At 44.1% G+C, this 16,400-nt stretch overlaps 1 protein-coding gene across 4 annotated transcripts in view; it reads left to right on the top strand.

The window, feature by feature from the left end:
• Positions 1-15,803, top strand: part of LAMB1 (laminin subunit beta 1) — a 68,380-nt gene extending 52,577 nt beyond the window's left edge. Inside the window, exons 24-35 of one of the 4 annotated variants that reach the window (XR_012074589.1) lie at positions 1,372-1,741; positions 4,176-4,360; positions 5,304-5,545; positions 7,678-7,881; positions 8,508-8,652; positions 10,036-10,243; positions 10,450-10,591; positions 12,222-12,398; positions 13,729-13,888; positions 14,075-14,228; positions 14,474-14,578; positions 15,370-15,803. Coding sequence is in view for 2 of the 4 variants with exons in the window: in XM_072965220.1 (XP_072821321.1) it covers positions 1,372-1,741; positions 4,176-4,360; positions 5,304-5,545; positions 7,678-7,881; positions 8,508-8,652; positions 10,036-10,243; positions 10,450-10,591; positions 12,222-12,398; positions 13,729-13,888; positions 14,075-14,211 (1,970 nt within the window). In the remaining 2 variants the exon portion in view is untranslated. Of the gene's footprint in view, positions 1-1,371; positions 1,742-4,175; positions 4,361-5,303; positions 5,546-7,677; positions 7,882-8,507; positions 8,653-10,035; positions 10,244-10,449; positions 10,592-12,221; positions 12,399-13,728; positions 13,889-14,074; positions 14,386-14,473 lie in introns of those variants that run through there. The other 3 variants (XR_012074588.1, XM_072965220.1, XM_006198521.3) reach the window with 3 other exon arrangements.
• The last annotated feature ends 597 nt before the right edge of the window (positions 15,804-16,400 follow it).

The raw sequence follows: 16,400 nt of genomic DNA, 5'->3' as shown, positions 1-16,400 counted from the left end.
TCGGGCCAGTGAGTGGTGGGGACCGACGGGCTCCGAAGGCCCCTTCTATCACGTCTGACGTTTTCCGAGCCTCTGCTCTCAGTGCTGGGAGTGGGTATCACAGCGGCAGGTGCCCACGAGCTAGATTATACTTAGTTGGAAGCCCTTCAACCACATACTTAGAATTCCTGAGACGACTTTTCTGATTTTGTTTTCTTTGTGTCAAGTTGATTGCATTGCACCAAGTGTCCGCTGTTCTGCTCTGTGACCAGGAGGGGGAGGTGTGTAGGGAGCTGCTCGTTACTGCTGTATCTCTGGCCAGGGGCCTCATGTCATCGAAAGGGGTCACCTGCATTGTCTGTCCTGACAGTTGCACAGGCAAGTCAGATAAGAGGGAGGCTAGAGGCAGGACGGAGCTTAAGAGCACAGACTGGAGATGCAAAGTGCTGAATTAGAATCCTGGCTCCGCCATTTCCTTGCCGGCAGACTTGGGGGCAGTCGTATGATCTCTCTCAACCTGTTTCCACGGCTATGAAATTGATTATGACGACACCTGGATCCCGTAGGGTTATTGTGAGAATCAGATGAGTGGATGCATATAAATTATTTGTACACTAAATATTCAGGGGGAAAAAATGATTCTAATTAAGAAATGAGCTGATGGCCACAGTCCCCGGGAGCACCGGGCCCCTAGGATCTTCAGAACGAAATCCAGTGGCCTCCTCTGGGCCCACCACAGCCTCAGCTGCCTTCAGCCTTGGTTCCCCTGGGGGAGCCACTGTGGCCTCTTTGGGAACCTCGTTGGCCCAGGGACAGCCCATCTAGGAATGTCCCCCCAGCCATTCTGGGGTTGGCCCATCCTTCCTCGAGTTGTCACCTGTTCACCTCTACTTTCGTGGATGGCTGGTTGGAAGGAAGTTTCCAGGACAGTTTGTCCTGTTGAGGACCTAACAGTAGGGCAGGAAGGATGCTCGGTGTTGGGAGACCTGACCTGAGCTGTCTGCCACAGCGGCGGGGGGCGGGGGACAGTGGTCAGAGTGGACAGAACTAGCCAAGGCCAGGCCTCCTGTACAGAGCTCTGCCCGCTGCCTCGCCCTGAGGCTCCCTGCGTTCGCTGACTGCCCCTGCAGGGCTGTGGGGACGTCAGGCAGGGTCCTTCCTCATTCTGGTTATTTTTATAATGAGACTGTTGCATAAAACCAGCTCCACTCCTTTGCAAAAAAAAAAAAAAAAGTTAGCTGGGGTTGAGGTTATGCGTGTTCTGGAAGGAGCCTCTGAGGGCTGTTGGCAAGTTGTCGTGGACCTTTTACAGAGTTTGCCATTGTAATGGCGGCTGGGCATTCTGTGGTCTGTGATCGAGTGGATCAGCCGGCATTGCTCTTCCCCTTCTAGCCTGTGACTGCGACCCCAGGGGCATTGAGACGCCACAGTGTGACCAGTCCACTGGCCAGTGTGTCTGCGTCGAGGGTGTGGAGGGTCCACGCTGCGACAGGTGCACTCGAGGGTACTCGGGGGTCTTTCCCGACTGCACACCCTGCCACCAGTGCTTTGCTCTCTGGGACGTGATCATCGCTGAGTTGACCAACAGGACCCAGAAGTTCCTGGAGAAAGCCAAGGCTCTGAAGATCAGCGGCGTGATCGGGCCTTACCGGGAGACCGTGGACTCGGTAGAGAAGAAGGTCCATGAGATCAGAGACATCCTGGCCCAGAGCCCGGCCGCAGAGCCGCTGAAAAACATTGGGAATCTTTTCGAGGAAGCAGAGTAAGTAGCTGAGCCCGAGGGAACAGCTCGCGGTGTGGTTTGAACTTCATGAGTCAACAGCGCGGTGCTTCCATCGGGAGGCGGGGCTAGTGCTTAGTGCCGGGCGTGCATCTTCCGCAGCTGCGACCCTGGGCGTGTGAGTAAGTGAACGCTGGCCTGTTGCTGGGTCCACAGTTGTGGGGACTGCAGTGCAGGATGGGTGCCTGTCACATTCTTTGTCAGCACCCTTGTCTGCAGACCACGCTCTCTGGCAGTACGACGGTGAGGATGCCGGGTTCAGGGACGGAGGACCCCTCATGGAGTCGCTGCTCTGGTACTTGCTGGGGTGGTGAACTTGAGTGACTCACCCGTGTCTGAACCTCCCTCTTTCCTGCGGAGGAGGGGAGGATAATATTTGCCTTTCCTTTAGAGGAACAAAAGGATTCATTCTCAAATGATCATCTAATTACAAAAAAAAAAAAAAACCACTGTAAATTTACACTGTTATCATAGTGATTCCCATCGCCCAGCTGTTGGTCCATAAAGCAGAGCTTCATTCTCTAACTGTAAGAAATTCTCTACAATGAAAATTCCTCCTCTTAGCCGTTCTCTGGGTGATCATCGTCTCTCTGGCTGCAAGGAATTTATTTTGCCAGAAGAAACAAGAGAACCAAGTTGAGGGATGCAAACTCCCCGTGAGAGCCTTAGCTCTCCGGCTCTCAAACACTGCCGCTCCCTTTGCCAAAGAGAACCCCTGGCCCCTCAAACCAGCATAAAACCTAGGCTAAAGGACAAAACAGGAAAGGGTGTGAAGCCATTTGTTTCCCCAAATACTATGTTTTTTTTTAACTTTTTTTTTATTGAGTTATAGTCATTTTACAATGTTGTGTCAAATTCCAGTGTAGGGCACAATTTTTCAGTTACACATGAACATACATATTCATTGTCACTTTTTTTGCTGTGAGCTACCACAAGATCATGTATATATTTCCCTGTGCTATACAGTATAATCTTGTTTATCTATTCTACATATGCCTGTCAGTATCTACAAATTTCGAACTCCCAGTGTGGGTTTTTTTATTGTAGACCTGACATTTGGCACAAGTGGGGGCACTTAGCTAAATTATGCACGCCGAGCTGCTGTTACAGCATGATGGAACTGCAGGGACGCGTTTGTGTGATGGGGCTTGAATCAGCATCTCTAAGAAGCCAGGTGAACTTTGCATCTCAGCGCTATGTGTGAGAAGCAGGAAGCTAAGAGCTGACACACTAGCTCAAGTACCTGGTGGCGGGTTCTTCCTAGACCTTCTAGACTGAAAGTCCCTGGTCCCCTGATTTCAAGCCTCAGATCTTGTGCCCAAGGTCACGTGGTTGGCCGGGGTGTTAGGAGATGTCTGATGCAGGGCGATGGCACAATGAGGAGTGTCACCTCACTAAAAAGTCTGGTACAGCTCAGCCTCCCTGTATGTAGCGATAACAAGCTTTTGGAGGCTGTGGTCTGAGGGCAAGCCCATTTAGGAACTGATTTCTTGGCCTTGCTGTCATGCACCTAAGGTAGAACAAAATAGTCTGGTACCCTTCCAGAGTCTGCCGGAAGAGAGGTGACACTCCTGAAACAGCCCTGCTGCTACCTGCACTGCTCATCTCATCAAGTTGTATTGTAATCATCTCAGGAAAACTAGTTTCATTAATCTTTTTTAAACACAAGATCCAAGGATGTGTGTTTTAGGATCCAAAGTGGCATTATTTAAAAATATACAGTATTAGATGTGATTTTTTTTTAAGTTACAACATTTTATGAGACCTGAGGTAAAATGAAAGCCTTCTGTGAATCAACAGATGAATCAAAGCAAAGCACTGATAACAGAAACTAGCTTCAGGAAGAAAAGCCATTGGGTTTATAAAATGTCACCTAAACTACAAATCCTTGAAGGAGTGGGGGTGTGTACGCAAAGCCCCTTTGGGGGGTGGCTGTGGGGCTTGCTTTATGCGTGTCCCATCTTGAAGGAGATCCCTGAGGTTCAGATAAGAGCATTTTTGGCTGGTGGCTGGGAGGCTTAATTCTACCCTGGAGTCACTTAGGTCTTCTGAGTGTATGGGATTGTGCGGGCTGAAGCTGCTTATGCACAGAGCTGGATTCCATGCTCTGAGTCTGTGCTCGTGTTGCACGAGGTATTCGGAATCCCTCAGCTCACCCACCTGCCACATCACAGCTGAGTGGCTGGCGTTCCTGGGTCTTTCTTCAAAGTCTTTGAAGAAAGAAAAATTATTAGATTTAATATAGTCTCTTAATGATAAGGAGACTAAAAGCAGTACTTACAGATGAACTGTTACAAACTACTGAATTGGTTTGAAATTACAGAGTGGTGGATACAGTATTAGCAGAAAATGTGAAAATGAGACTTCATGTTTTCCCTTCGATTTTGTGCAAGTAAATTGACCCTTCTCTTTCCAGGAAGCTAACCAAAGATGTTACCGAAAAGATGGCTCAAGTAGAAGTGAAATTGTCTGACACAGCTTCGCAAAGCAACAGCACAGCCAGAGAGCTAGACTCTCTACAGGCAGAAGCAGAGAGCCTAGACAACACGGTGAGAGAGCTTGCTGAGCAACTGGAATTCATCAAAAACTCGGACATTCGGGGTGAGTACGTGCTGTTGCGAATTCATAATCCAGAACGATGGATTTAACCGTCTGTCTATCCTTTTATAATAGAGCACTTTCGGAAAAAAATTAAGTGCTTTGTAATCATTTTAAAGCTTTTTCTCATTGAGTCTGGGGCACAAATGAGGATTAAAGTCCGCATGTGGGACGTGGGGCACAGACTGACACAGGAGGGGTCGCCTGGAGCGAGCAGTGCTTGTTGCATTCGAATGGACTCTGTTTCCTGATTTGTTTCCAGCTAGTGGTTAACCTCCTTGGCTTCTCTTGGAAAGGGGCCCTTGTGAATAGTTAAGAACTTAACTGTTAAGAAAAAAGTTGATTGGTCTGCAAATACTTTTATATTCAAGAATGTTACTTGGTCAGGAAATCACATTTGCAAATCCTTCATGTATTGATATCATAGGCCCTAGTAGAGGACCCTCCCCCCAAAAGCAAAAGAAAGTAAAAACTCTCAGATCACCCTGTCCATCCTGTTTTATGCAGGATCGCTTAATTTTTTTTGGCTAGATTCTTAAAGCCAAAACATGGTGTGCTGTTTTATGTATATGTATCAGCCATTTGAGTGGATCTAAACAGTTAAATGAGAAAAAAGAAGAACTCATCTGGACATGTTGACAGCCTGCCTGACACCAGCTACTTAGAACTGGATGCTTGCCTGTGTGTAGACAAAACATCTGCATGATTGACTTAATGTTTTAATCCAGATGTTTGGCATCTTCCACAGCCAAGATTAGGTGCTAAGGGGACTCAGTATATTCGTGGATCGTGAGAGGAAAGTTACATTTCTTCATAAAAATCTTATTCCTTGAATTTTAAAACAGAACTATGCAGTCACTTTAGGGCTGGAACATACAGCCATCGCTTGATGGGGAGATTTGGGTCCATGGGGATTAACTGTGGGCAATTTCATTTCATGCCCCAGGCGCCTTGGATAGCATTACCAAGTATTTCCAGATGTCTCTAGAGGCGGAGGAGAGGGTGAATGCCTCCACCACAGATCCCAGCAGCACTGTGGAGCAGTCTGCCCTCACTCGAGACAGAGTCGAAGACCTGATGATGGAGCGAGAGTCCCAGTTCAGGGAAAGACAGGAGGAACAGTCCCGCCTCCTGGATGAACTGGCAGGCAAACTTCAAAGTCTAGACCTTTCAGCTGCTGCCGAAATGGTAAGGTTCGAGGGTTTGGCCTCAAGGCTGGCATGCTGCAGCGGGGAGAAATACCCCGCTTTGTCTTTCATACTGTCCGCTCTGCAGATGAGTCAGCAGGAGTGAAACTCTTTGCTGTGGTCTCTGGACCACAGTATGGGGTAGCCATGACAACGCCAGATTCTAAACAACAGCATGTGGGTTTCCAGCCCTCCCTCTCTTCCAGCAGTTGCTCTGTGGTTCCGCCAAAGAATCCGGACTCCTCTCCCACACTGCTGAATTCACTCGGTGACTCCTTACTTAAACCTCATCCTTTTTAGACTGTGCACGTGTCTTTTATACTTTGTTCTGATTGGAAATGCAAACTCCGAGTGGAGCAATTCAGAATCATTCTGGGAGAGACTTCCTAAAAAACTCAAAGAGGCTAAGGAATTTTTCTCATGGGTGGGTGTTAGTTAAAATGTGCCTTTGTCCCAGTGACTTTACCTGGTGAAGATTAACCAGGTCCAGCTGCTTTCTAGGCTCAGGTCCAGCCTAGAACGTAGATTCATTTCCCAGAAGCTTTTAAAAAGTATCTCTGGAGCCAAATGAAATTGAGTATTGAGTTTAATGAAAATCAGGCAGAAAGCCAGAAAAAAGGGGGGGACCCAGACTCAGCCTGCTTCTTCCTCTTGCTTCCTTATTGTTTTTCATGGCCGGGTACCTATCGGAGAGAAGTTGGAGGCTGTTTTTCATGTCCCTTTATAAGGCTTATTTGTGCTCCCTTAGCTTAGAAACAGAGGGACAGGACAAGAAGGGGGAAGGTGGGTGCACAGGAGGCTGGGAAGAGTTCAGATGGATTACAGTTCTTAGTGACAGTCCCTCTCCCGTCTTCTCCCTCCCTCTCTGGCTTTCTCTTAAATATTCATTACCTTAGGACGCTTGTTAGCAGCTTCCACGCTGCCGCCACTCATGGAGAAAGACTTCTGCCCCTTTGTGTTTTTCACATACCTTCACTGCTTTGGCTTTGTATATATTTAGTTAGACCCATGGTGCTCCCCCCCCCCCCAAGCCTGCCAGTCTGCTGACATAAAGCAGATATTCTACTGTGTCTTAAGAAAGCATCCCTAGAGATAACGCTTCTGGGCTTAAGGCTCATGTGATTCTGCAGCATGCATTATAAACTTACTTCCTGAAGCTTTTTATGTGCTCTAAACCAGGTATGTGAAACTATTTTATTTACTACTTAAAGATATAATGGGATCATAATTATCACAAAATTATTAGGTTAAAACTGTCCTGATTACAAAAAAACACTTTCCTTGTTTGGGAGTGTCCTGTGAACTCTTTAACTTTTATTCACTGCAGGGTATCTTTTGCCTCTTCTCAGCCTGCGCATTGTTCACAAAAGGATAGCCCCAAATAGTTTTTCCTCCTGCTCAGGCTTTTCCATCATATAGCAAACTTTTTTCAATTTGCCCTTTATATGCTACATCCAAGCCCTGATCTTTGGAAGTTTCTGGTAGGTAAGAAAGAAGTCCTCCATGGGGGATTTGGGTGGGTTGTCTATTTGGAAAAAGTAGGACCACCTTTATTTTCTCTCCTCGTTTCCCATCTGGACTATCCCCCCACTTCCCCTGCTCAGATCCCAACAGCCAACCCTCCTTCCCGAACTACAGCCTTCAGTGGTCACGCCTTTGTGTGTTTTCCCGTAACTTGCTGCTTCTGACCTGTTCTTGCCTGTTGCGCGTAGTGATCCTGTCCGCCTAACTAGACGGGAAGTTACTCAAAGGCTGATAACGGGCTTTTAATGCCACCCTTTTCAGCAGAACAGTTAACATGGTGCTGGGTCAAAAGAAGGTTCTCAAAACCTTTTTTTTTCCTCTTGGTGAACCCAGTTGGTTAGGGGAGAGGGGAAGCATCCTGTGGCTTCCATGCCAGCGGACTTCAGCCCGACAGAGCGCAGGATGCGCGCACCCCGCGCAGACTCCATATGGTGTTCCAGGTCGTTAGGGCAGAAGGCACCGATGGAGGGTTGGAAGCGGCAGGTTAGCTTATTCCTAAGCTCTCTGCTCCTCGCTGCCCTGAACGCTGTTCTCAAGCACCCTGGCTGAGGAGCGCCTGCCCGGCTGTGAGGCTGCTGCAGACTCACTCCCCGCCCCTGGCCCTTGCAGACGTGTGGGACGCCTCCAGGGGCCTCCTGTTCCGAGACGGACTGTGGTGGCCCGAACTGCAGAACCGACGACGGACACAAGAAGTGTGGGGGGCCAGGCTGCGGAGGGCTGGTCACTGCTGCGCACAGTGCCTGGCAGAAGGCCATGGACTTTGACCGAGATGTCCTGAGCGCCCTGGCGGAGGTGGAGCAGCTCTCCAAGATGGTAAGTCAGTGCATGGCCTGCTGTGGTTGTTGGATTTCAGTTAGGGACTGGAGGACCTGAAAGGGAGAAGTTAATTCTACGTGTGGACTAAAAGGAAAAAAGCGTAAGTTTTTCTGAGGGCAGGGAAAGAGAGGGGCTTTTATTCATACATGGTTTAAGAATCTGCTTATTTCTCATGATAATTGAGATAACCATGTTACTAACCAGGGGTCCAGGGTTACAAATGCACCCAGCTGTACTTCAAAAGTTCTGTCCTGAGCAACTGAGCCTTTAGTCTTGGGAAGTGACAAGTATTAACCTCATGTTAACTTAAGTATCGGTTGGTACCTGAAAAAAAGACTAAAGCACATTTTATAGGTCACCAAATGTTTTGGAGGAGTGAAAAACCAGAAAAAAATGGTTACACACTAGCCCTAGCTATAAGAGAATACGCTATAGGCATCTGTATACTGAATACTTCCAGTCTACACTAAAATACATGATGGTTAAGTGGGAGACATCTGTTTCTAAAAGCCGTGATTCCCAGTGCTTAGGTTTTCAACATCACTTTCTGGACCGTGTATGATATTCTCATTGCTTTAGAGAGAGTGACATTGTTGAAGGGGTAATTCATTCCTCACATCCAGGTCTCTGAAGCAAAACTGAGGGCAGATGAAGCGAAACAGAATGCTCAGGACGTGCTACTGAAAACCAACGCTACCAAAGAAAAAGTGGACAAGAGCAATGAGGACCTGAGGAATCTAATCAAGCAAATCAGGAACTTCCTGACTCGTAAGGAACTTTTTCATTTTACTTTTACACATTTCTTCCTATCTTGACATACACAGGTTTTGTAGGTGGCTGTGTCTGAGAGGCCATAACTCACATCAGCATTTTAGACAAAATCAGCTTCTGGCAGGGAGTAAAATACTCCCCCCACCTGAAAAAAAAATCCACCTTAAGAAATGTTTTTATTGACTCACAAACGCATGTATCTGTGTGTACATACTGGCTGTTTATGCAGGTACAGACACACTTAAGGTTATACCCATGTAGCAAAATCAGGAAGTCGAACATAGGAGAATTAAATTAGGAATGTGCGTTAGAGACGTACATATAATGTCAGAACCATAACTCAAAGGAGGGACTTTGTGTCATTGTCCCCAAAGCTTTGTAATCCTGTTACATACAGGATCTTACACATATGGATAGATAGTTACATACCTTAAGTGTTCTGTACACAAACAGAAAATAAAAAACACAGTACTTGCTCCATCATCCAACAAAAAGACAGAGACTGACAGAGCCTGGCTTGCTCCTCCGGACAAAAAAATACATAGCCAGCGGCACCGGCCTCAACCTCCTCCTCCACACAGAAACACAAGCCTCCTCAACACACACAGACAGGTAGAAAGATAGAGACAGAAGCCGCCTTTTTTCAGAAAGGTAGACAGACACGAGACTCTTCCATTAGAGAGACACACTGACCACCTCCTCAGATAGACAGACACACTAGCCTCCACCTACTCCATTAGATAGACACTAGCCTCCTCCTCCATTAAATAGATAGAAAGACAAAGAGAGACACAACCCTATTCCTCCACCTCCAGTAGACAGGTAGCTGACATACAGACACACTAGCCCCCTCCTCCTCCATTAGACAGATGGACAGACAGGAAGACACTAGCCGCCTCCTCTTCCTCCAGTAGATACACATAGATAGACAGGCAGACTAGACCCCTCCTCCTCTAGTGATACACAAACACATAGAAAGATACAGTCACACTAACCTCTTCCTCCTCCAACAGGTAGACAGACGGACAGAAAGATACAGACTCACTAGCCACCTTGTCCTCTTCCATTACATAGACAGTGACGTAGACACACACACACTAGGCTTCTCCCCCATTAGATAGACACATAGGCCACCTCCTCAAGTAGACAGATATACAGACATATAGACATACACAGACACTCTAGCCTCCTCCTCCAGTAGATAGACACACAGAAGGAAAGACACACTAGACTCCTCCTCTTCCTCCATTAGATTGAGACACTAGCCACCACCTCATCAAGACAGTCAGTCAGACACGAGCCCCCCCGCCGTACCGTGTCTGAATGGGAGAGCCATCCATGGTTTCCACCTCTTCACGGGAACATCTCTACTTCTAACAGAGGACAGTGCTGATCTGGACAGCATTGAAGCCGTTGCTAATGAAGTGCTGCGAATGGAAATGCCTAGCACCCCTGAGCAGTTACAGAACTTGACGGAAGATATTCGTCAACGGGTTGAAAGCCTGTCTCAAGTAGAGGTCATTCTACAGCAGAGCGCTGCCGACATTGCCCGAGCTGAGCTGTTGCTAGAGGAAGCTCAAAGAGCCAGGTATCAGAAAACAGCATGGCATTTAGGGGGGCTTATTTCATGTATCCAGCAGGGAGTGAAAAAGTGTTTCTTTAACTAGTGAAATTTCTACAAGTGCACTCTCTGAGTTGTGAGTCTCTCTGGGAAGCCTGTTCTTCAAAAGAAATGTTCTCTTCTGAGGAAAAGTACTTTCATGTTCACATGTATTGTCTCATTCTTTCACTCAGCAAAAGCGCAACAGATGTTAAAGTCACGGCAGAAATGGTGAAAGAAGCTCTGGAAGAAGCAGAAAAGGCCCAGGTTGCAGCAGAGAAGGCCCTTAAACAAGCAGATGAAGACATCCAAGGAACCCAGAACCTGCTGACTTCAGTAAGTGATGACAGTCACTTGTGTGTGTGTCAGAGAACAGTCACGTAGTCTGGCACAAGAGAAGTGCACTCGTCAGTTACTACTGAACATTGACAGAGCCCTTTGTAGAGCTCTGAACTGCTTACTCCTTTAGCACAGATGCTAAAAGTGTAACAGTTTCGAGGAATAAAAAGGACTCTGAAGACAAACATTAAGCCCCCTTTCATTTTCAGCTCCATAAAAAGCCTAAGATAAAAACGTAATTTCCTATTCCTTCAAGGAATCACACAGCTTTATTCAGTAGTATGATGCATAGTGTTAATTTCCAAATCCAAGTTTAGAAAAGTCCTCCTGTGTTATTTAAAGCAGCCCCAAAACAACTCTATGATTAAGACCAGTGTCTCAAGACCTACTGGGTGCTCATTCACAGAAACATGACTATATTTTTGAAAACCACTGGGAAGCAACAAAGGTCAAAATGTCTGCTTCCAATACCCAGTTTTGGAGGAAACAACCCGAGATCTTACAGCTGAACAGTCTTGTTCAGAATGCACTGAAAAATTAATTTATAAGCAAAATATCCTTAGAGTCTCCTGGATATTTAAGATCCCCACTAAAATTTTTCACATGGATTTAGTCTGCTGTATTCTAAAAAATCTCATCTCTCAAAAGTAATGCAAACATTTTATTCTTGCAATTTTCAAAACTGTTCTGTAGGCAAATTTTTCCTTCCAATTTTAGGAAAGTTCTTTTGTTACGAAAACAGGTAAAAATTGATGACTCATTTCATCCACACTCACCTCCTCAGAATGTACTGTGACATTAGAGGCTCCTGTTACTTGGTGTTTATCCTTCTCAAGCCAACAACCCCTAATGTTTAAAACCTGGGAGGTGGGTTTCAACCTGCTTTCCACACCATTAGTTGATACAAACCCATCTTCCCCTATTCTAATTACTGTCAGTAACCTAAGACCAGACAGCTCCCCAGCCACTTTTCTTTCTTAAATTTAAAAATCAGTATTTATGGAGTACTTTGAAGAGAGATCAAGCATGGCTCCTCACCAGTTGCCCAGATGAGACACTTTTTCCCTAAATAATTTTGAGTATCTACAGCTTCCAGCTGTGACTTCCCAGGCCACATGCCATCTCACAACCCTACAGTAACCTCTCAGTTTTAACTCTCCAGGTAGTTTCGGAAGTTGTATAACCGCCACTACTGAAGTTTACCAGCTAGAGTTGATGGAAAAAAACTAATGGTGACTGAGGAGTTTCCCACCCACATTAATTTAGAAATTTAGGTGGAAAAGCCCTCTCCCCACCCACATCTGCTTATTGGTGAATGCTGTTTAGCCAAAGTTTGCAGGTGCCCTTAAAATGCTTTCTCAACAGATCAAGCTACCTGGGCCTGGTTCAGTAAGGGAAAATTCTATGTAAATTTCAGCCTAGCTCATGAGAATTACCAAAAGAATAAATGTAATATATGAGATGTAGCAATAACTAACTGTTCTTGAAATGGTATTTTCTTTTTAGTAATTCTTTTCCAGAGCAGTGGCATAGCAGCATTTGAAATCTTCCTCTAACTTGTACTGAGAGCACTTCCTACTGCTTCTTGAATTAATGTCTCACTGGATGACCGAACTTATACTTTCAGATTGAATCTGAAACCGCAGCTTCTGAGGAAACTTTGTTCAATGCCTCCCAGCGCATCAGTGAGCTAGAGAGGAACGTGGAAGAACTTAAGCGGAAAGCTGCCCAGAACTCCGGGGAGGCAGAATATATTGAAAAAGTAGTATACAGTGTGAAACAAAGTGCAGAAGATGTTAAGAAGGTAAGGAAATCTTTCTAACTTCATAGGTATGTTGATAAAGGAGCAACTATTCTCCCCTTTGACTTCCTTGGAATTAACAGGGGACATGGACCTAACATGGTTGTTCATCAGAAACATCCCAAATGACCTATTGTGAAATAGCAGTCTTCAGAGAGACAGATGGGGAAGAATGGGAGTGGATATTAAAGTATCCGTACATGTGATGTAAGCACTTAAATCCCCAAAGTGGGTAAGAGTTTAGAAAAATGAAATTTAACTTACCGGTTAAACAAGCATACTGAGCTTGTATTTCTGTATTTTAATTAGGAATTCTTAAAGCATTTTCTACCCTACATTTAAAGATTTCTCAAATGGCCAGGTAATTACTGTTTGCCATAAAGATCATCCTCACAGAACAGCTAGGCGGCAACCACATCTCGCCTCTTCTGTGTTCATTTGGAATTAACCACCCCTGGCTTCTCTTTGGAAGGTACTGTAATTTGCAGTGAAAAATCTCAAACCCAGATTTTTCACTAGAAGCCAGGTAATCATTAAAACACATTTAATTTCTTAATTTGTATAAGCAAATAATCTCTAAAGAAGCTTTTTTAAACTTCTCAGGGGAGTGCTGAAACTGTTAAATGAATACAGGGAGTTATAAATTGAAGTCAAGATTTTTCCTGGAAGTTACTATAGCTTTTAGGCATTACATACTGGTGACTTCCCTACACCGCTGGGTTGGAGAAGAGAGAAAGATAAGTTCACTGTCACATCTGTCTCTTGGTTCTTTGTAATTTCCTACAGGTCTGAGAGCATAAATCTCCCAAGTAGTCTTCTTACAGAGCATTCTGCATAAATAATAAAATTTGAGTGCAATTAAGAGGAACAAAACCCCTTGACATGAAATTCCTTCATCAATGGCTACTGTTCAGTGTCTCTCAAAAGAATTACTTGCAACCATCTTTCCAGACCCACACCAACCCTACATGTGCTACAGTCTTGTCCTTTTGCCTCTGATTTCCTGATAATTAGTCTAGATTTCCTGATAATGGTCCTCCCATTTTTTCAAAACTTTTTTTGATGTCTAAATATTTGGATCTTAGCACACCTACCTTTGAGAAAACCTGCTTCTCTAACTCTCCCTCCATACAATTCTCTTACAACACACGTTGGACCAATACCAAGCCTGTGACCTAATACAACCCCAAAAGCAGAGTCCTCTTGGTGGTGGCCTTTAATTCAGAATGCTTACCAAGCAAGTTCTGTGTTAGCCAAGCTCGCCACAATTATACTACTACTATTAAATGTCACTAACAGTATTACCTCTTTGTGCCTAAATGTGGAACTTCAGACTCTCGACGGTGAACTTGATGATAAGTACAAGAAAGTAGAAAATTTAATTGCCAAAAAAACTGAAGAGTCGGCTGATGCACGAAGGAAAGCCGAAATGCTACAAAATGAAGCAAAAACGCTTTTGGCTCAAGCAAACAGCAAGCTGCAACTCCTGAAAGGTAGATTTTTCTTTTTCACTTAGACTCATGATCTTATAAAGTATTTTAAAATTAGGGCAGCTTACTTAAAAGGCAAAAGTCGATTCACTTTGTCTTAGGCACTTAACTTACAGGCAGAAAGGATGGGTATTTGATCTCGAGGTCTTCATAGTGTAACTGCTCAGACCTCCTCTTTTTATCTTCCAGATTTAGAAAGAAAGTATGAGGACAATCAAAAATATTTAGAAGATAAAGCTCAAGAATTAGTAAGATTGGAAGGAGAAGTCCGTTCACTCCTAAAAGATATAAGCCAGAAAGTCGCTGTTTATAGCACCTGCTTGTAACACAGGCGGCGGGAGCTGTAAGTATAAAGGGGCTGAAGTAACCAAAGCCAAATCGCTACGTTTTAAAAACTGACTTAATGATCTTCAAAATAAAACTCATTATCTATTTAATGTTTTTAATCGCCACTTTTTGTATGGAGTTAAAATAAAGTACTGTGCTTTTATATAAATATATATTTAGTACAATTCTTAAATGCATTGTTACTTTCCCTGATTTAGCATTCATGAATCCCTTTATACTGAAAATAAGTCTTTGTTACAGATGGATTTATAAGCAAGTGGACCGCCTCCATGGGGACCCTCCCTTCTGTTATTTCTGCAAACAGGCTGTTCTGCAAACAGGCTGTATTACCCTTCTGTTTGGTAGGTCAGTATCCTCCACAAATCCGCCCCCAAAATCACCTCCCACTTGGAGTCCCAGGTGGAGATTAAGGAGGAAGGATGTGGCCTGAGCCACCTTCACCATTGCAGTGGCTGCTCAGTTGCTCCAGTCTCCAGAACTCCTGTTGTGTATTCCTCGCTCTAGGAAAGAGAACAAAAAGCAATTTTTAGGCAAGCGTGACTTCTAAGCACCACCACCTAGAACAGGGCTAGGTTGCGGAGGTGGAGCATTTAAATTAAACTGAGCCCAAGTTTGGGGACACTGCTATGCCAACTGAGCAGTGCCATGCAAAGTACAGAAGGATGTTATGATTTCTGATTTTGTTATATTTTATTTGATTTCACAATCATATACCAACCACTTATTCCACAGGCTAAAGAAAACAGCTGGAATACAATTGCCAAGCTTGTGTCAACTTTATCGCTGAGTTAGCTGGGTAATAGGCCAGGCTCTAAGTGGTCTTTTCACACATTCTTCTTGCAGCAAGGCTATCCTGCGTACTACTTACCACCTACCCACAAATCCGACACAGCTCCATTTGAAGTGAGACCTGAACAAAAGTTACGTAAACAGCTGTCATTTCAACAGTAAGGCAACTAAACTTCCGCCCAGTTCCAGACAATTCTGTCACTTGTTTTTAGGATTCCTACCTAAATAGAAGTGGTTGTACATCTTCTACTGGAGCAACTAAGTCTTCCCCCTCACCCCTTGATGACAAGGATTTTAGAGTTAAGTAGAAGTACAATTTAAGTTCACTACTCCTCATTCCCTTGCAGATAAACAACTGAAGATCTCACTTTGAAATTAATTTTAATCTGCTCAATGAACTGGACAGCTAACAGCCACACCCTTCACAAGCCAAGAAATTATTTAGAACTTGTAAATAACAGTGAACATTTAAAATTTGTTTTACACCCAGGACTTCATTCCCAACCAGACATTTCATTCTCATATTGAGTAGGAACCCTTAAAGTTATTTAACTATTACTTTGTGGAGCTAGGACTTAATGAAATAAAGTTTCTGATTAGAGAGCAGTATTAAACTATATCTCCCTAAAGCAGGGGACGTGTCTAAGGTTTAAATAAACTTGCACTTCACGTATTTCAGATAGCACGTATCAGACCAATACTGCTATAGAACGAACGAACACACACACACGCACCCACACACACCCACCTTCCCCTTCAACAAACGTAACTGCCTACAAAACACATGCGAGTCTTTAAAATGTACCCTTTCATAATGACCACACAGGAAAATCTCACACACATTCACATATATCCTAAACATTTTCATCTATGATCAACCGATGGTATCTTATTCTATACAGCTTTCTACTAAAAACTTACATTCTCCATCCTTCATTATGATTATATAACCTTTAAATTGCAATCAAGTGAATCCGTACTTTAAGAAAATATGCTATATGAAGCCATCTATCTCAAATTTAGAATCTGACATGATTTTTAAACTAACTTCTCATATGCAAAAGCCCATTTAGTATTTAATACTTTGTCATTAAGTGTTTAAAGACATAGCCAGCCAGAATACACGGAAATTCACTTAGGAAAAAACAGCAGATTCAAGATGCCCTTATGTTGTTTCTCCAATAATATATGCTAAACATTTAGCACGTATCACTAAAACAGGTAACAGAATAACCTTTTAAATGCCTTAATATTGTCCTACACTGTGGAAAAAAGATACACCCAGGCATATAAAAGTAATTATAAAGAGTAATAATTAAGAATATACACACTAGAGATAGTCATAAAAAATGAGGACCATCTGGACATCCACTCAGAA

This window comes from Vicugna pacos, chromosome 7, assembly GCF_048564905.1.
Source record: "Vicugna pacos chromosome 7, VicPac4, whole genome shotgun sequence".
NCBI lineage: Eukaryota > Metazoa > Chordata > Mammalia > Artiodactyla > Camelidae > Vicugna > Vicugna pacos.
This window is presented reverse-complemented; position numbering and strand designations above follow the sequence as displayed.